This window comes from Nansenia antarctica (genome assembly GCF_963989245.1).
Source record: "Nansenia antarctica genome assembly, chromosome: 2".
NCBI lineage: Eukaryota > Metazoa > Chordata > Actinopteri > Argentiniformes > Microstomatidae > Nansenia > Nansenia antarctica.
In genome coordinates, this window is record NC_137675.1 from 81,567,374 (window position 1) to 81,581,294 (window position 13,921).

At 44.5% G+C, this 13,921-nt stretch overlaps 1 protein-coding gene across 1 annotated transcript; it reads left to right on the forward strand.

Annotated features, from left to right (window-relative positions):
- Nucleotides 1-9,645: 9,645 nt before the first annotated feature.
- Nucleotides 9,646-10,056, forward strand: LOC308152052 (histone H3.3A; the record flags this gene model as incomplete). The annotated part of the gene is made up of 1 exon (XM_080524960.1): nucleotides 9,646-10,056. The coding sequence occupies one exon, from the start codon at nucleotides 9,646-9,648 to the stop codon at nucleotides 10,054-10,056; it is 411 nt and encodes a 136-aa protein (XP_080381086.1).
- Between the last annotated feature and the right edge of the window lie 3,865 nt (nucleotides 10,057-13,921).

A 13,921-nucleotide genomic window follows, 5' to 3' on the forward strand; every position in this document is an offset into this window, starting at 1 on the left:
AGCTACATGAAGGACATAGTGGGATCGTCCGCATGAAGGAGCTTGCGAGAAGCTACTTTTGGTGGCCTGGACTGGATGGTCAGATCGAGGAGACTGTGAAAACATGTACGTCATGCCAGCAGGTGCGCTGCATGCCGCAGCCAGCTCCCCTCCATCCGTGGGATTGGCCGGAGGCACCATGGCAGCGAGTTCATGTGGACTTCGCTGGCCCGATGGAGGAGAGGATGTTCCTGGTGGTGGTTGATGCCCACAGTAAGTGGCCGGAAGTGGCGATAATGAGATCGACCACAGCAGAGAAAACCATCGAGAAACTAGGAGAGATGTTCAGTCGATTCGGGTTTCCAGAACAGCTAGTGAGCGATAACGGGCCCCAATTCGTCTCACAAGAGTTTGAGAGATTCCTGGAGGCAAATGGAGTACAACACATCCGCTCTGCCCCCTATCACCCATCCACAAATGGATTAGCAGAGAGATTTGTTCAGAGCATGAAAAACGGCCTGAAGGCCTCACAGGGACAAGGATCTCTCCACCAGCGGCTCAATAGGTTTCTGCTGTCATACAGAAATATACCGCACTCAACCACTCAAGTCGCGCCGGCAGCACTTCTCATGAAGAGACAACTCCGCACCAATCTCGACCTTCTGAAACCCCCAAAGACCAAAGAGACTGTGCACCTGAAACAACAGGCTCAGGTCAAGAGACGTGAGCAGAGAGCAAAAGAAAGGACCTTCCGGCCCGGTGACCGTGTACTGGCACGTAACTATAACAACCGAGCTAAGTGGACGCCTGCTACAGTCCTGGAACAGACCGGGCCGGTGTCTTATACAGTGCGGACCAAGGATGACCTAGTCTGGAGGAGACACACCGACCAGCTTCTCGCGGGGTCTGCAACACCTGGGGAAAACACACCAGTGGTTGCTGCTGAGCCAAGCAACCGGGGCAGCCCAATCCAGAGCACACTCATCCAGGATACACCAGGTACAGTGGAGCCTGTTGACTCTGGATCCACTTTCACCGCTATATCGGAGACAGAACTGTCGCCGTGTTCCACACCGAAACCTGTTCCGGATACAGACAGTGTAGTTCTGCCGGATGGCCGTACTACTCATCGCCAGTCACAGAGAGAGCGGCGACCGCCGAAACGCCTGGATCTGTAGTAGGGATGTGACAGACCCTCAAGAATGGGGCATAATAATCCCCTGGGTCATGTCAGGGTTTGAGTAGTCCGTAACTCATTCCCTTAGAATAAGATGAATGGGTTATAACTAGTTAACAAAGTGATCTTGTTGTTGTGATTGGAGTTCTGAGCGATTGTTAATTTCAAGGGTTGTTAGTGAGCCTACTTGTTCATTAAGTGGGGAGGAGTTGTCATGTACTTATACTACCACCTTGTGGGGCATCCGGGTACTGCCTAGTATATATGTATGACGTGTTATCCGTTTCCGTTGTTGACTAATAAAGTTACCACCATTACAGTAACACGGTCTCCAGCTCCTGCTTGCTCTACTATATAGAAAGTATATTTAGTTATATCAACATACCTAGTTAGGATATAACAGGTATGTCAGCAGGGAATGGGCCGGATTCGAACCCATGCCGACATGGGAATATATGTGCACTGTGGCCATGATGCTAGGCCACTGGACCACCCCAGGCCATGAAAATGTACATTTGTGAAGAATTAATTTTAAAAATTCAAGTCAGTGTGGCAGTAGTAAAACATTTTAATTTCTGTTGAAAAATAGCCCAAATAAAGGTATCATATAAGACCCTGTGGAGCGAGTTCCATGCTTTTGTCACTAACCCGGCTCAGAGAAAGTGACAAAATAGGGAGACAAGTCGAGGGTAAAGGTAAATTATTCTTTTATTAATAACTAAAGACTATAAGTAAAGAAGAAAGGTGATGTGATAGTCAGTTTATCAGTTGTGTAGGGTGTGGGTGAGTGATCTGTAATGTGGAATGTTGTAAGGTGTAAACAAAGGAACAAAACGTTTGCCACTAACAAAGGAGTAAAACAAAGGATAACCTGTATGGAGAGAGAGAGAGAGACTGATTCCCAATGCACACCTAAATAGCCACAGGTGTGCTACATCAGCCAATCAGGCCTCCTCTCCCCACTGCCATCCTGCAACACAATCAGAACAAGACAGCAGTGGAGGGAGGAGACCGTAACACCCCCCCCCATAAAATTTGGGGACTAAAAAGGACCCAAAACCATTTCAAAATACTAACTCAAAATTACAAAATAAACATATCCCCTTAGCCACCAACCTACTCACCACAACAGCACCCCCCCCCAGGCCACACCGCACACCTCAGCAACCACGGCCTATGGAAGCAATTTTAAGAGGGTGAAGAGAGCCAGGGGAAGGATACAAAAAGGAAGAGGCTGATGACCAGGAAAAACCAAAATCAAAAATCAAAAGATGCGGTAACCAAACCACACTCTCAACCAGGGTCAATCACAAATGTAAGCACGACCCCCTGGTTCAAGAACAGGAAAATCAGTCCTCCCACAAAAACACAAACAAGGCCAGCTACACCCCCACCTTCCTGCGCTGCCACCACAGGACCAGGAGGAGAGCTGGGGGTCATTCCACTAAAGGTGGATCAGTTTAGCTGCGCTATAAATAAATGCGGCGCTCAGGGAACTCGAGATTGGAATTCAAGCCTCAGGTGATTCCTCGAATGAGGATCAGCCTTGTGTCATCAGTGTTCACAGAAGACAGGCTTACAAATCTTCGATATGGGCGCGTGCACGCAGACATAAAAAGCCCTGAAGTGTCGATCTGTCGAAATGAAGATACTCCACTCTGCAGGGGTACTACATTTGCGCAGCATTCCGAAATATTTATTTTTATGAAAACGGAAAAATAAGATGTAAAATAGTGCAATACTGCCGCAATTAACAAGGCGAGGGAAATGGTTTGGCAAGAAATTGCTGACCGATTAAATGCGTAGGTCATACTAGCCCCAGTTATTGTTATATGTTCATATTTTAATAAATGAATATTACTACTGTGGTGATATCCGCAGCAGGCTACAAACCGTCATATCGCCACAATGGCCTAGTGGTATTGACTGCTGCCATAGGATTTATTCGTCATTTTATATCAGTGGTTCGAATCCCTCTTCAGACACACATTTTACTGCATTTCGTTGTCTGAATCTAATCTAAAATCTCATCTATAAAAGTATTGTAGGCTATAAAATTATGGTGCAGGCTAATTTACAAGAACTGACACGATTACAATGGTGTTTGAAACCTTTGCATGAAATCTTCGGTTAAATGTAAAAAAAAAAAAATGAATGACTTAGTCAAGTCTCGAACTCGCAACCTTTGGAACTCGATTCCACAGCCTTAACCACTACGCCAGCCAGACTGCTGTGATGACGGCAATGCAAGTTGAGACAATTACTTTTTTTTTTACACTCTTTTCGTTATTGATATATCGATCTATCTATCACACTTTCAAAATATCAAGTTATCTATCACACAATCAAACTATCTATCGATCGATCACACTTTCAAAATATCAAATTATCTATCTATCACACAGTCAAACTATCTAATCTATCTATCTCATGTGAAGTGGGAACTAATATTTCCTAGGGAGGAACTGTCGTTCGGGATGTAGTTTCCGCCTGTGAGCCTTTTTTGACGCGCGTCTCACTATAGCCTGTGTTTTAGCCTGGTCGCGACCAGGCTAGTTATATCTGACTCAGAAGGAGCTCAACCAAGCAGCGAATTATTTGAGCCACATTGATGGAACCGAACGCAAGCTAACATTTTCGAGGCTTAAAACTTTATCGAGGCTTAGAACTTTATCGAGCTTCGTGGAATAGGGCCCTGGGCACTTCCACACAAATTTCACAGACAACACCAACAACAGATGCACCAATGGCAGGAACAGAACACAATGGTACAGACTCTGTAAGCTGAGGGACAACAATTTGAGGGACAACAATTTGAACCAAAGGATCACCCATAGAACAATCTCCTTGAGGAACCCCCTTCCTCACCAACAGCTGATCCTCAAGGTAGTAACCCGCAACAACCTCGTCATCAGTAAGAAGCTGTTCAAATAGAACTTTAAGAACAGGGTCAGCTCTCTGCTTCATCACCAGGTCATCTCGAGTAACTACACCAGGACATTTTGACAAAAGGTCACACGCCTTGCTTGTAACCCTTTTTTCAGGGTCAGGTGTAGGAACAGCATTTTCACGGCTCAGCGCACGTGTCACAGCACAGGATGGAACCACCTCAGGGAAACACTGTTTCACAACCAACGGTGGGGATATGTCACCCCAGACGCGTCCACCCGCTAAATTATTCCCCAAAATAACCTCCACACCTTTAACAGGCAGCAACGGCCGCACCCCCACAACAACTTCACCCTGTACCAGGTCTGAAAAGAGGTCAATCTTATGCAACGGGACTGACAAGGTGTTAAGTCCAATTCCCCTAATCAAGACACTGTCACCTGTATCAGATAGCTGGGAAAATGGCAGGGCAGATTTCAGGACAAAAGATTCAGACGCACCAGTGTCACGCAATATCCTAACTGGAACCTTTTCCCCACTCCCAAGGATAGACACAAAACCATTAGTAATGAAAGGTGCATAATTTGAAACAACCAGAGATTTCTCATCTGGCTGCACACAAGACAAACTGGGGGTAGACCAAGCATCTTCAGTAACTGCTAGCCCAACCGTTTTTACCTCAGGACCAGAAAAAGACCTGGTTTTGCCCTGAAGGACAGGACACTCATTCTTCCAGTGACCTCCCCCCCGGCAGTAGCGACAGGCTCCTCTTCCTTGTGAGCCTCTATCAAATCTAAGGGACGGGGTCTCATTCCTCGCCTCAAAACTAACAGGACGAACCCCAGATGAGCTCCGCCTCTCACTGCGGTCCCAGTCACGAGCACGTAGCTCCCCCAACCTGCCGTTGTGCGTTAAAACAAACTTATCAGCTAACACTGCTGCCTCAGGAGCTGTACACACCTCGCGTGCACCAAGATATACAGCAAGGTGCTCAGGAACAGAATCTCTGAACTGCTCTAACACAATTAACTGACACAACTCCTCATAGCTGGTAACAGATGAGGCAGAGCACCACCGATCAAACTGTAACGTCAACTCACGGACAAAATCAACATGAGATTGCTCGTTACGCCGCTTTGCAGTTCTAAAACGTTGGCGGTACGCTTCCGGAACCAATTGATAAGCACGCAAAATGGCAGTTTTAACTAAGGAATAGTCCCTACAGTCAGTCCTACTCAGAGCAGAGTAGGCCTCCTGGGCTCCACCCGTAATCACGCTCTGTAGGAGCAAGATGCGGTCTGAATCAGACCAACGTCTAACCTCAGCCACTCGCTCAAATAGTAAAAAAAACGAGTCAAGGTCTCGCTCATTGAACTTAGGCACAAGCTTTAGGTTAGTAGAAATATCAAAATGGGGACCCACACGTTCCCTAGCGGGGTCGGAATCATAGAGAGAAAAACCCCTGACATCTCTACCCTCTTTAATTAACCTAAGATGCTCCCACTGTAATTCTAATTTAGCATTTTCTAAACTTTTCTCATGCTCTTGCCTGCTTTTCTCATGCTCTTGCTGCAACAACAACAACTCCTTCTGTTTGCTTTTCTCATGCTCTTGCTGCAACAACAACAACTCCTTCTGTTGGTCAAAAGTCAAATTACTACTCACGGGAGTTGGGACAGGCGTAAGGGTTAGAGATTCCTCCAGGATACCAGCTTGAATCAGATTATCCATCACGACCGTTCTTAAAGTCTCCTTGAGACGGCTAACAGTTTTACTTATTTCAATCTTATGGAGATCCGCGATTTTCAAAAGTTGGTCCTTACTACATCTCTCTAACAACTCCACTGATGGTTTCTGCATGAACTCTTCGACAATAGAAGCCATGATTAATGTGCACGTAACTACTATAACAACAAATGCCTCCCCACCTGTTGAAGCACACAAAACAGTAGCAGTCGCAGTCGCACCGAGCGCAGCAATGGAGATATTTAACGGAGCTTCCCCAAATCCTAGATAGCTCAACCCTAGTCTTCGTAGTCTTCGTGTGGCTTCGTGGTGGGTAATTACGCACTCAATACCGCTAACACGGAACAAGTAACCAGCACGCTGGCGCACTCCCCTGTGCTACGGCGATGCCCCCGAGACCACTGCTCTAGCCACGGTTACCACACAAAAATAATAAAAAAAACAACAAAAGCCCAACGCACTCCCCAAAGGAAATACGCCGCTATGCCTATCATGGGGTAGAAGGCACCAGCTCCTAAATCTCTCACCACTGCACAAGGAACAACCACACTCCTACCTAGGTGTCCCAACAGATAGCAGAGCAAATGGCGTCTCCTGCCTGGGCAAGTGGCTGGAGACAAACCGTAGTCCTCTCTCTCCCCCAGCACACAAACAAACACAAATAACTGTGGGCACAACAGAAAGTTAACTAAGATGCCACAGCATCAACAAAACCATACCCAACTTATCTCCCAAATGTTTAGCGCTTAACAAAGAACCTACCGAAGAACAACGAACCAACGAACTAACCAATTTAACAAAGAACCAACGCTTTACAAAGAACCAATCAAAGAACAACGAACCAACGAACCAACCAATTTAACAAAGAACCAACCAAAGAATCCCAAATCACTGAAACTATCAAACAATGAAACAAAGAGCGCTAACCAAACTACAACAAAAGGTCCTACAACAACTAAATCCGACGGCCGAGCCCCCATTTGTCACTAACCCGGCTCAGAGAAAGTGACAAAATAGGGAGACAAGTCGAGGGTAAAGGTAAATTAATGTTATGTTGTTAAAGGCGAGAGACCCTGGACTTCCACGGCTTTTTATTGGATAGAGACAGTGGAGAAAGACAGGAAAGTAAGGAGGAGAGGGTATGTCAGCAGGGAATGGGCCGGATTCGAACCCATGCCGACATGGGAATATATGTGCACTGTGGCCATGATGCTAGGCCACTGGACCACCCCAGGCCATGAAAATGTACATTTGTGAAGAATTAATTTTAAAAATTCAAGTCAGTGTGGCAGTAGTAAAACATTTTAATTTCTGTTGAAAAATAGCCCAAATAAAGGTATCATATAAGACCCTGTGGAGCGAGTTCCATGCTTCTGCTAAACACAATCTCACCTCAACATATCCAATGGGGTTGGGGTTAAACTAATTGCTCAATATACACTCACTTAGACCTTTATTAGGAACACTATACTATTACTGGGTAGGGAGTAGGGACTCCCTTTGCTCTCAAAACAGCCTCAATTCTTCACTGCATTAATGGAAACATTCCTTTGAGGTTCTGGTCCATGATGACATGATTGCATCACGCAATTGAGATTTTTCAGGTGCACTTTCAAGATCTGAATCTCCTGTTCCACCACAGCCCAAAGGTGTTCTATTAGATTCAGATCCGGTGACTGGGAAGGCCACTGAAGAACACTGAACTCACTGTCATGTTCATGAAACCAGTTTGAGACAACTTTTGCTTTGCTGGAAGCAGCCATTAGAAGATGGGTACATTGTGGCCATGAAGGGATGCACATGCACAATACAATACTCAGATTGACAGAACGATTGGCGTCTGGTGGTTCTTTTAGTGGTCACAATAGTATGTTCTGTCAGAGGAAGCATTGACTTCAGATGCTGTGTGAATCCTTGAAAAGATGCCCTACATGTTGTGTGTGCTGCAATCTAAAATCCTTTGTATATGTCTCTTGTTTGAATGGCGACTCTGCTAACAAAGCCCCCTAGCGCTGTGTGATGTTAAACAGACTAATGATTAGGGCTTTTGTTAAGGCTATTAGCCTCGAATTAGCTTTAAACGACTTTGACAATAGAGATACTACACAAGTTGCATTTATTCCCCATTAACTTTTTGATATGTTGGAGTATGGGGATTTACCTTTCAACTGAATCCTTTTACCTGTGATATTGAATCCTTTTACCTGCCCACGGCATCACTTGTCTATTGTCCCATTGAGAACAGCTGATTGAAAATTATCTGTTAAAGGTCTCTGTTAAAGGTCTAAAATTAATTAGGTCTCTGTTAAAGGTCTAAAATTGTCTATTAAAGGTCAACCACACTGGAGAATTGTCTTATGTTAAGTAACAATAAGGCAATTGACCATTATCTAGTCTCTAGACTAACAATCCTCAAGTGATTAACCAAAGAATTTCAGGATCACAAAACACTAAATACATTCTTGATAGTTGGATATGTTTAATGATAATCCAATTGTATTGTGTGAATACTGTGAAGATAGAGCTGTTGCTCTATAATTTTGTTTTTGTTTTCGCTGCTAGTGCTTTGCTAATATCATATTTGACGAGAGGTTGTTTCTCACTCACAGTGAATGTTACGGTGGTGGTCTATTAAGCTGCCCACCTAATTCCTGGCTTCTTCATGAAGAAATGCGCTCCTCTTTGTCATTAAATTCTTGATTGACATTGAGGAGTGTATTTCTTCAAGCATGGCCTTCACATTGGGATCAACTTGCACTCCCACGAAGACCACTGCTACAATTGAGGAGCTGCAACGCTTCGAAGACACTGGTAGGCTAAACACGAGCTTTAAGAAACCATTGTGAAATATTCCTGCACTCATCTCTTGAAAGTCCTTAAGATCTTAGTGTGAAAAAATTAGGACACTACATCAATATTTGATCTTTCAAACAATATCTATAGATAAAGGTGATGTAATTTAAACAAAAACAATGAAAATGTAACTTATCATGTATTACAAAATATGAACAAAGATGCCAATTCCTACTGAGGAAAAAGTTAGGAATCATTTTGCTTTCACTTTAGATTAAAATAAATATGTCCATCACATAGAGAATTGCATGAGAAAATCATGTATGGTTCAAAAGTTATCAAGGTTTACCTCTTTACATATACATGCTAATTACTGGAATTTATATCAATAGAATCTAGAACTAACAAGGTGTCACTGCTATGCAGAAATGGAACACACATGATGAAATTCTACTTTATCTTTTATGCTTTGAGATCTCTATCTGCTGTCAAATAAGTTTGAGCTTCAGCTTCTCCCAATGCTTCAGCATAGCCAGCGACCTGGCATCCAGGACTCTGAAGGATGCCCATCCGCTCCCTCACCAAGCGGACTGCCTTGCTGCTCTCGGAGGCAATGCCCTTTTCAGCACGATGGACCTAACCTCTGGGTTTTACAACATCCCCATGTGCGAAGAGGACAAAAAGTACACCGCCTTCACGACACCAGTTGGCCTGTACGAATACAACAGCATGCCTCAGGGGCTCTGCAACAGTCCAGCTTCCTTCATGCGGACCGGAGAGCTGCAGCCGCTCAGCGCGCCGTCTGTCTTTACTTTAGACCTTTTTAAAGCCTCACAGCAACAGTCACGTCATGTCTGAAGAGAAGCCGAAGGAAGGTGTGAAAACCGAGAATGACCACATCAACCTCAAAGTCGCCGGTCAAGATGGCTCGGTTGTCCAGTTTAAAATCAAAAGGCACACCCCGGTACGAGAGCTGGTAAATACTGACACAGCTAGAAAACCATAACATTTATTTCCGTGCGAAAAACGTTAATATTCACCCAAGGTGATAACTCGTTGCAATGGCTCGTACCAAGCAGACAGCCCGTAAGTCCACTGGAGGAAAGGCTCCACGTAAACAGCTGGCCACCAAGGCTGCTCGTAAGAGCGCCCCCTCCACCGGTGGAGTCAAGAAGCCCCATCGTTACAGGCCTGGTACCGTGGCCCTGAGAGAGATCCGTCGGTACCAGAAGTCCACTGAGCTGCTGATCCGCAAGCTGCCCTTCCAGCGCCTGGTCAGAGAAATTGCTCAGGACTTCAAGACCGACTTGCGTTTCCAGAGCGCTGCCATCGGAGCCCTGCAGGAGGCCAGCGAGGCCTACCTGGTGGGTCTGTTTGAGGACACCAACCTGTGCGCCATCCATGCCAAGCGTGTCACCATCATGCCAAAAGACATCCAGCTGGCACGCCGCATCCGCGGGGAGCGTGCTTAGACGCCGTCTCCCCCCACTGCTACAATTGAGGAGCTGCAACGCTTCGAAGACACTGAAATAAAAGATGCCAGTGACCCAAACAAACTCCTTCAGTGTCCATATGACAAGAACCACCAGATCCGTGGCAGCCGCTTCCCATACCATCTGATCAAGTGCAGTAAGAATCACCCAGAACTGGCCAATAAATTGAAAACCTGCCCTTTCAATGCCCGCCACCTGATGCCCAAACATGAGCTATCACACCACATCCTGAACTGTGAGGACAGGAGATCTGTGAATAGCGAAGACCTGGACAGTGCTGAGGTGCACCTCTAAGTTCTTGAAGGGTTGGAGGCCTAATCAACCTGTAACGCCTTTTAATCTGTTTTTACAGATAGTTTTTTTCAACTGAACTCAAGGATTAGATCTTTGTGTTAACCTGGTCTAGAGAGCTCCCATTGGCTCCCACATAACTCGAACCCTGGATGCATTCTGCAAATGAATCGCGTGTGCGCAGCTATATACCATGTATACCATGGCGGAGTGGTCAAAAACAACTCTCAAAAGGCTTTTGACGGACGCGGAAAACGCAGAAAAGATGCCATTGTGACCGCTCTGACCAAGAGCTGCCTGCAAATGAATCGCGTGTGCGCAGCTTATGTCCAATCACAACAATGATTTTGTACAGTTCAGTATAATATTTATTTAAATAATATTCACTCTGTCTTTTAGTTTCACAATCAAAAATCCCTCAAACTGTTCACTCTGTCTCAGCCAGTCTATCACACTGTCTCAGTCAGCTTAGCTAGCTATCATAGCTCAGCTCATTTACCATAATGATGAAAAAAAAAAACGAGTAGGCCTACAGTCGCCCAGGAGAAAGCCTGGTGACGTGCGGTTAGTCTACAGAGAGGTTAGCCTACAGAGAGGTTAGTCTACAGAGAGGTTAGCCTACAGAGAGGTTAGTCTACAGAGAGGTTAGCCTACAGAGAGGTTAGTCTACAGAGAGATTAGCCTACAGAGAGGTTAGCCTACAGAGAGGTTAGCCTACAGAGAGGTTAGCCTACAGAGAGGTTAGCCTACAGAGAGGTTAGTCTACACAGAGAGATTAGCCTACAGAGAGGTTAGCCTACAGAGAGGTTAGCCTACAGAGAGGTTAGTCTCCAGAGAGGTTAGTCTACAGAGAGGATTTCCGTCTACTCCTCTCTCCCTCAACTAACGCAGCAGACAGATCCCATTGTGACCGCTCTGACCAAGAGCTCCCTGCAAATGAATCGCGTGTGCGCTGCTTTCACACGTCACGCGCTGTATCAACCAATGAAAATGCGTAGGGGCGTGGACAACATGCAAGATACGCCCCCAGATATTTGCATACAGATCTGATAAAGTGGAAAAGAAAGAATACATGTGTAAAAGAAAGAATGAATGTGGAAAAGAAAGAATGAATGTGGAAAAGAAAGAATGAATGTGGAAAATAAAGAATGAAAGTGGAAAACAAAGAATGAATGCGTAAAAGAATAAATAAATGTAGAAATGTATTTCGTTATACTGTGTGTATTCATTCATTTATGTATCTATATATTTATTGTTAATTTTGACAGACTTGGTCCTCCATACAAAATAGGCCAGGGTTTGTCAAATCCTTTGTTGGGCATCTCGTTTCTTAAGTCCTGGTATATTGTGGCATTTCTTTACTGTTTGCCATCTGGTCTAGGAATACCCAGGGAGACAGCAGAAGTAGAATAGAATAGTAGAATAGAAAAAGAAACCGCTATAACCATGCTGAATGATGTATGACGCACTGGCAGTCTGTGACAGTGTGCACCTGCCCGGACCCTGCCCTTCTGCCTGAGTTTGAGTAGGATGCTGCCCAAATGAATGTTATTGTTTAGTGCCGTACGCTTTCGTGGTATTATATTGTGTGAATTATCATCTGTATGTTTTCTTTCACTCGACTAACCGCCGAGATAATACTTGAGACATGTACTTCCGTAAACATTAATCCAACTGTCCTGCAGTTCTAATTTGACGATGTGTCCCAGTCTATACCATGGCGGAGTGGTCAAAAACAACTCTCAAACGGCTTTTGACGGACGTGGAAAACGCAGAAAAGATGCCATTGTGACCGCTCTGACCAAGAGCTGCCTGCAAATGAATCGCGTGTGCGCAGCTTATGTCCAATCACAACAATGATTTTGTACAGTTCAGTATAATATTTATTTAAATAATATTCACTCTGTCTTTTAGTTTCACAATCAAAAATCCCTCAAACTGTTCACTCTGTCTCAGCCAGTCTATCACACTGTCTCAGTCAGCTTAGCTAGCTATCATAGCTCAGCTCATTTACCATAATGATGAAAAAAAATCAATCAATACGTAAATAATTAGTTTGTAAACCTTAGTTAGTTTGTAAACCTTTTTAGCCTTTCAGAATTGCATTTAATGCAAATTAGTTAATTACGTCATTTAGCTACTTCTAGCTACTTTGGGGAGAGCCAACAGCTACTACCATTAGAGGAGTTGGCAACACTGGGTAAAAGGTCTGAGCTGATTCCACAGCTGCGAGCAGCCATGCCTGATGCCATGCATCTAAGCTGTGGCACAATATCGCAATGCATATTTCACAGGGCACCAACAGACCTATTGGAAATATGACCATGACGTGTTTCTCGAGTGGCCGATAGACCTTTGTTAGCGTTTCCTGTCATTTAGAAAAATGTGAGAAATGCTTCTGATGTGTTCTGTTGTGTTTTCAATGTTGTAGCAGATTTAAAGATCTCCTCAAAAAGCCACTGTGCAGATCTGCATTAAATGTGGTCCACGTTTAAATGTTTCATTAAATTAGCTAAAACAACATAGCCTCTATAAGGCTAAAACTAAAAAGCGCGCCACTGTGTTAAAATGCAACCATACGGTAGGGGTTTGGTGAACATTCCTCTCACGTAGTCTCAGTGTTGCCAATTAGGCGACTTTGCCACTATATCTGGCGACTTTCCAGACCCCCATGGTGACTTAATTAGTCAGAAGCAACCAGCGACAAATCTAGCGACTTTTTCTGGTCACTTGGAGAATTACTGTAAAACATCCCGAGTTCCACGATTCATGTTACAACCAAGCTCACGAGAGACGAGTAGGCCTACAGTCGCCCAGGAGAAAGCCTGGTGACGTGCGGTTAGTCTACAGAGAGGTTAGCCTACAGAGAGGTTAGTCTACAGAGAGGTTAGCCTACCGAGAGGTTAGCCTACAGAGAGGTTAGTCTACAGAGAGGTTAGCCTACAGAGAGATTAGCCTACAGAGAGGTTAGTCTACAGAGAGGTTAGCCTACAGAGAGGTTAGCCTACAGAGAGGTTAGTCTCCAGAGAGGTTAGTCTACAGAGAGGATTTCCGTCTACTCCTCTCTCCCTCAACTAACGCAGCAGACAGATCCCATTGTGACCGCTCTGACCAAGAGCTCCCTGTAAATGAATCGCGTGTGCGCTGCTTTCACACGTCACGCGCTGTATCAACCAATGAAAATGCGTAGGGGCGTGGACAACATGCAAGATACGCCCCCAGATATTTGCATACAGATCTGATAAAGTGGAAAAGAAAGAATACATGTGTAAAAGAAAGAATGAATGTGGAAAAGAAAGAATGAATGTGGAAAAGAAAGAATGAAAGTGGAAAACAAAGAATGAATGCGTAAAAGAATAAATAAATATAGAAATGTATTTCGTTATACTGTGTGTATTCATTCATTTATTTGTTCATACATTCATTTATGTATCTATATATTTATTGTTAATTTTGACAGACTTGGTCCTCCATACAAAATAGGCCAGGGTTTGTCAAATCCTTTGTTGGGCATCTCGTTTCTTAAGTCCTGGTATATTGTGCCATTTCTTTA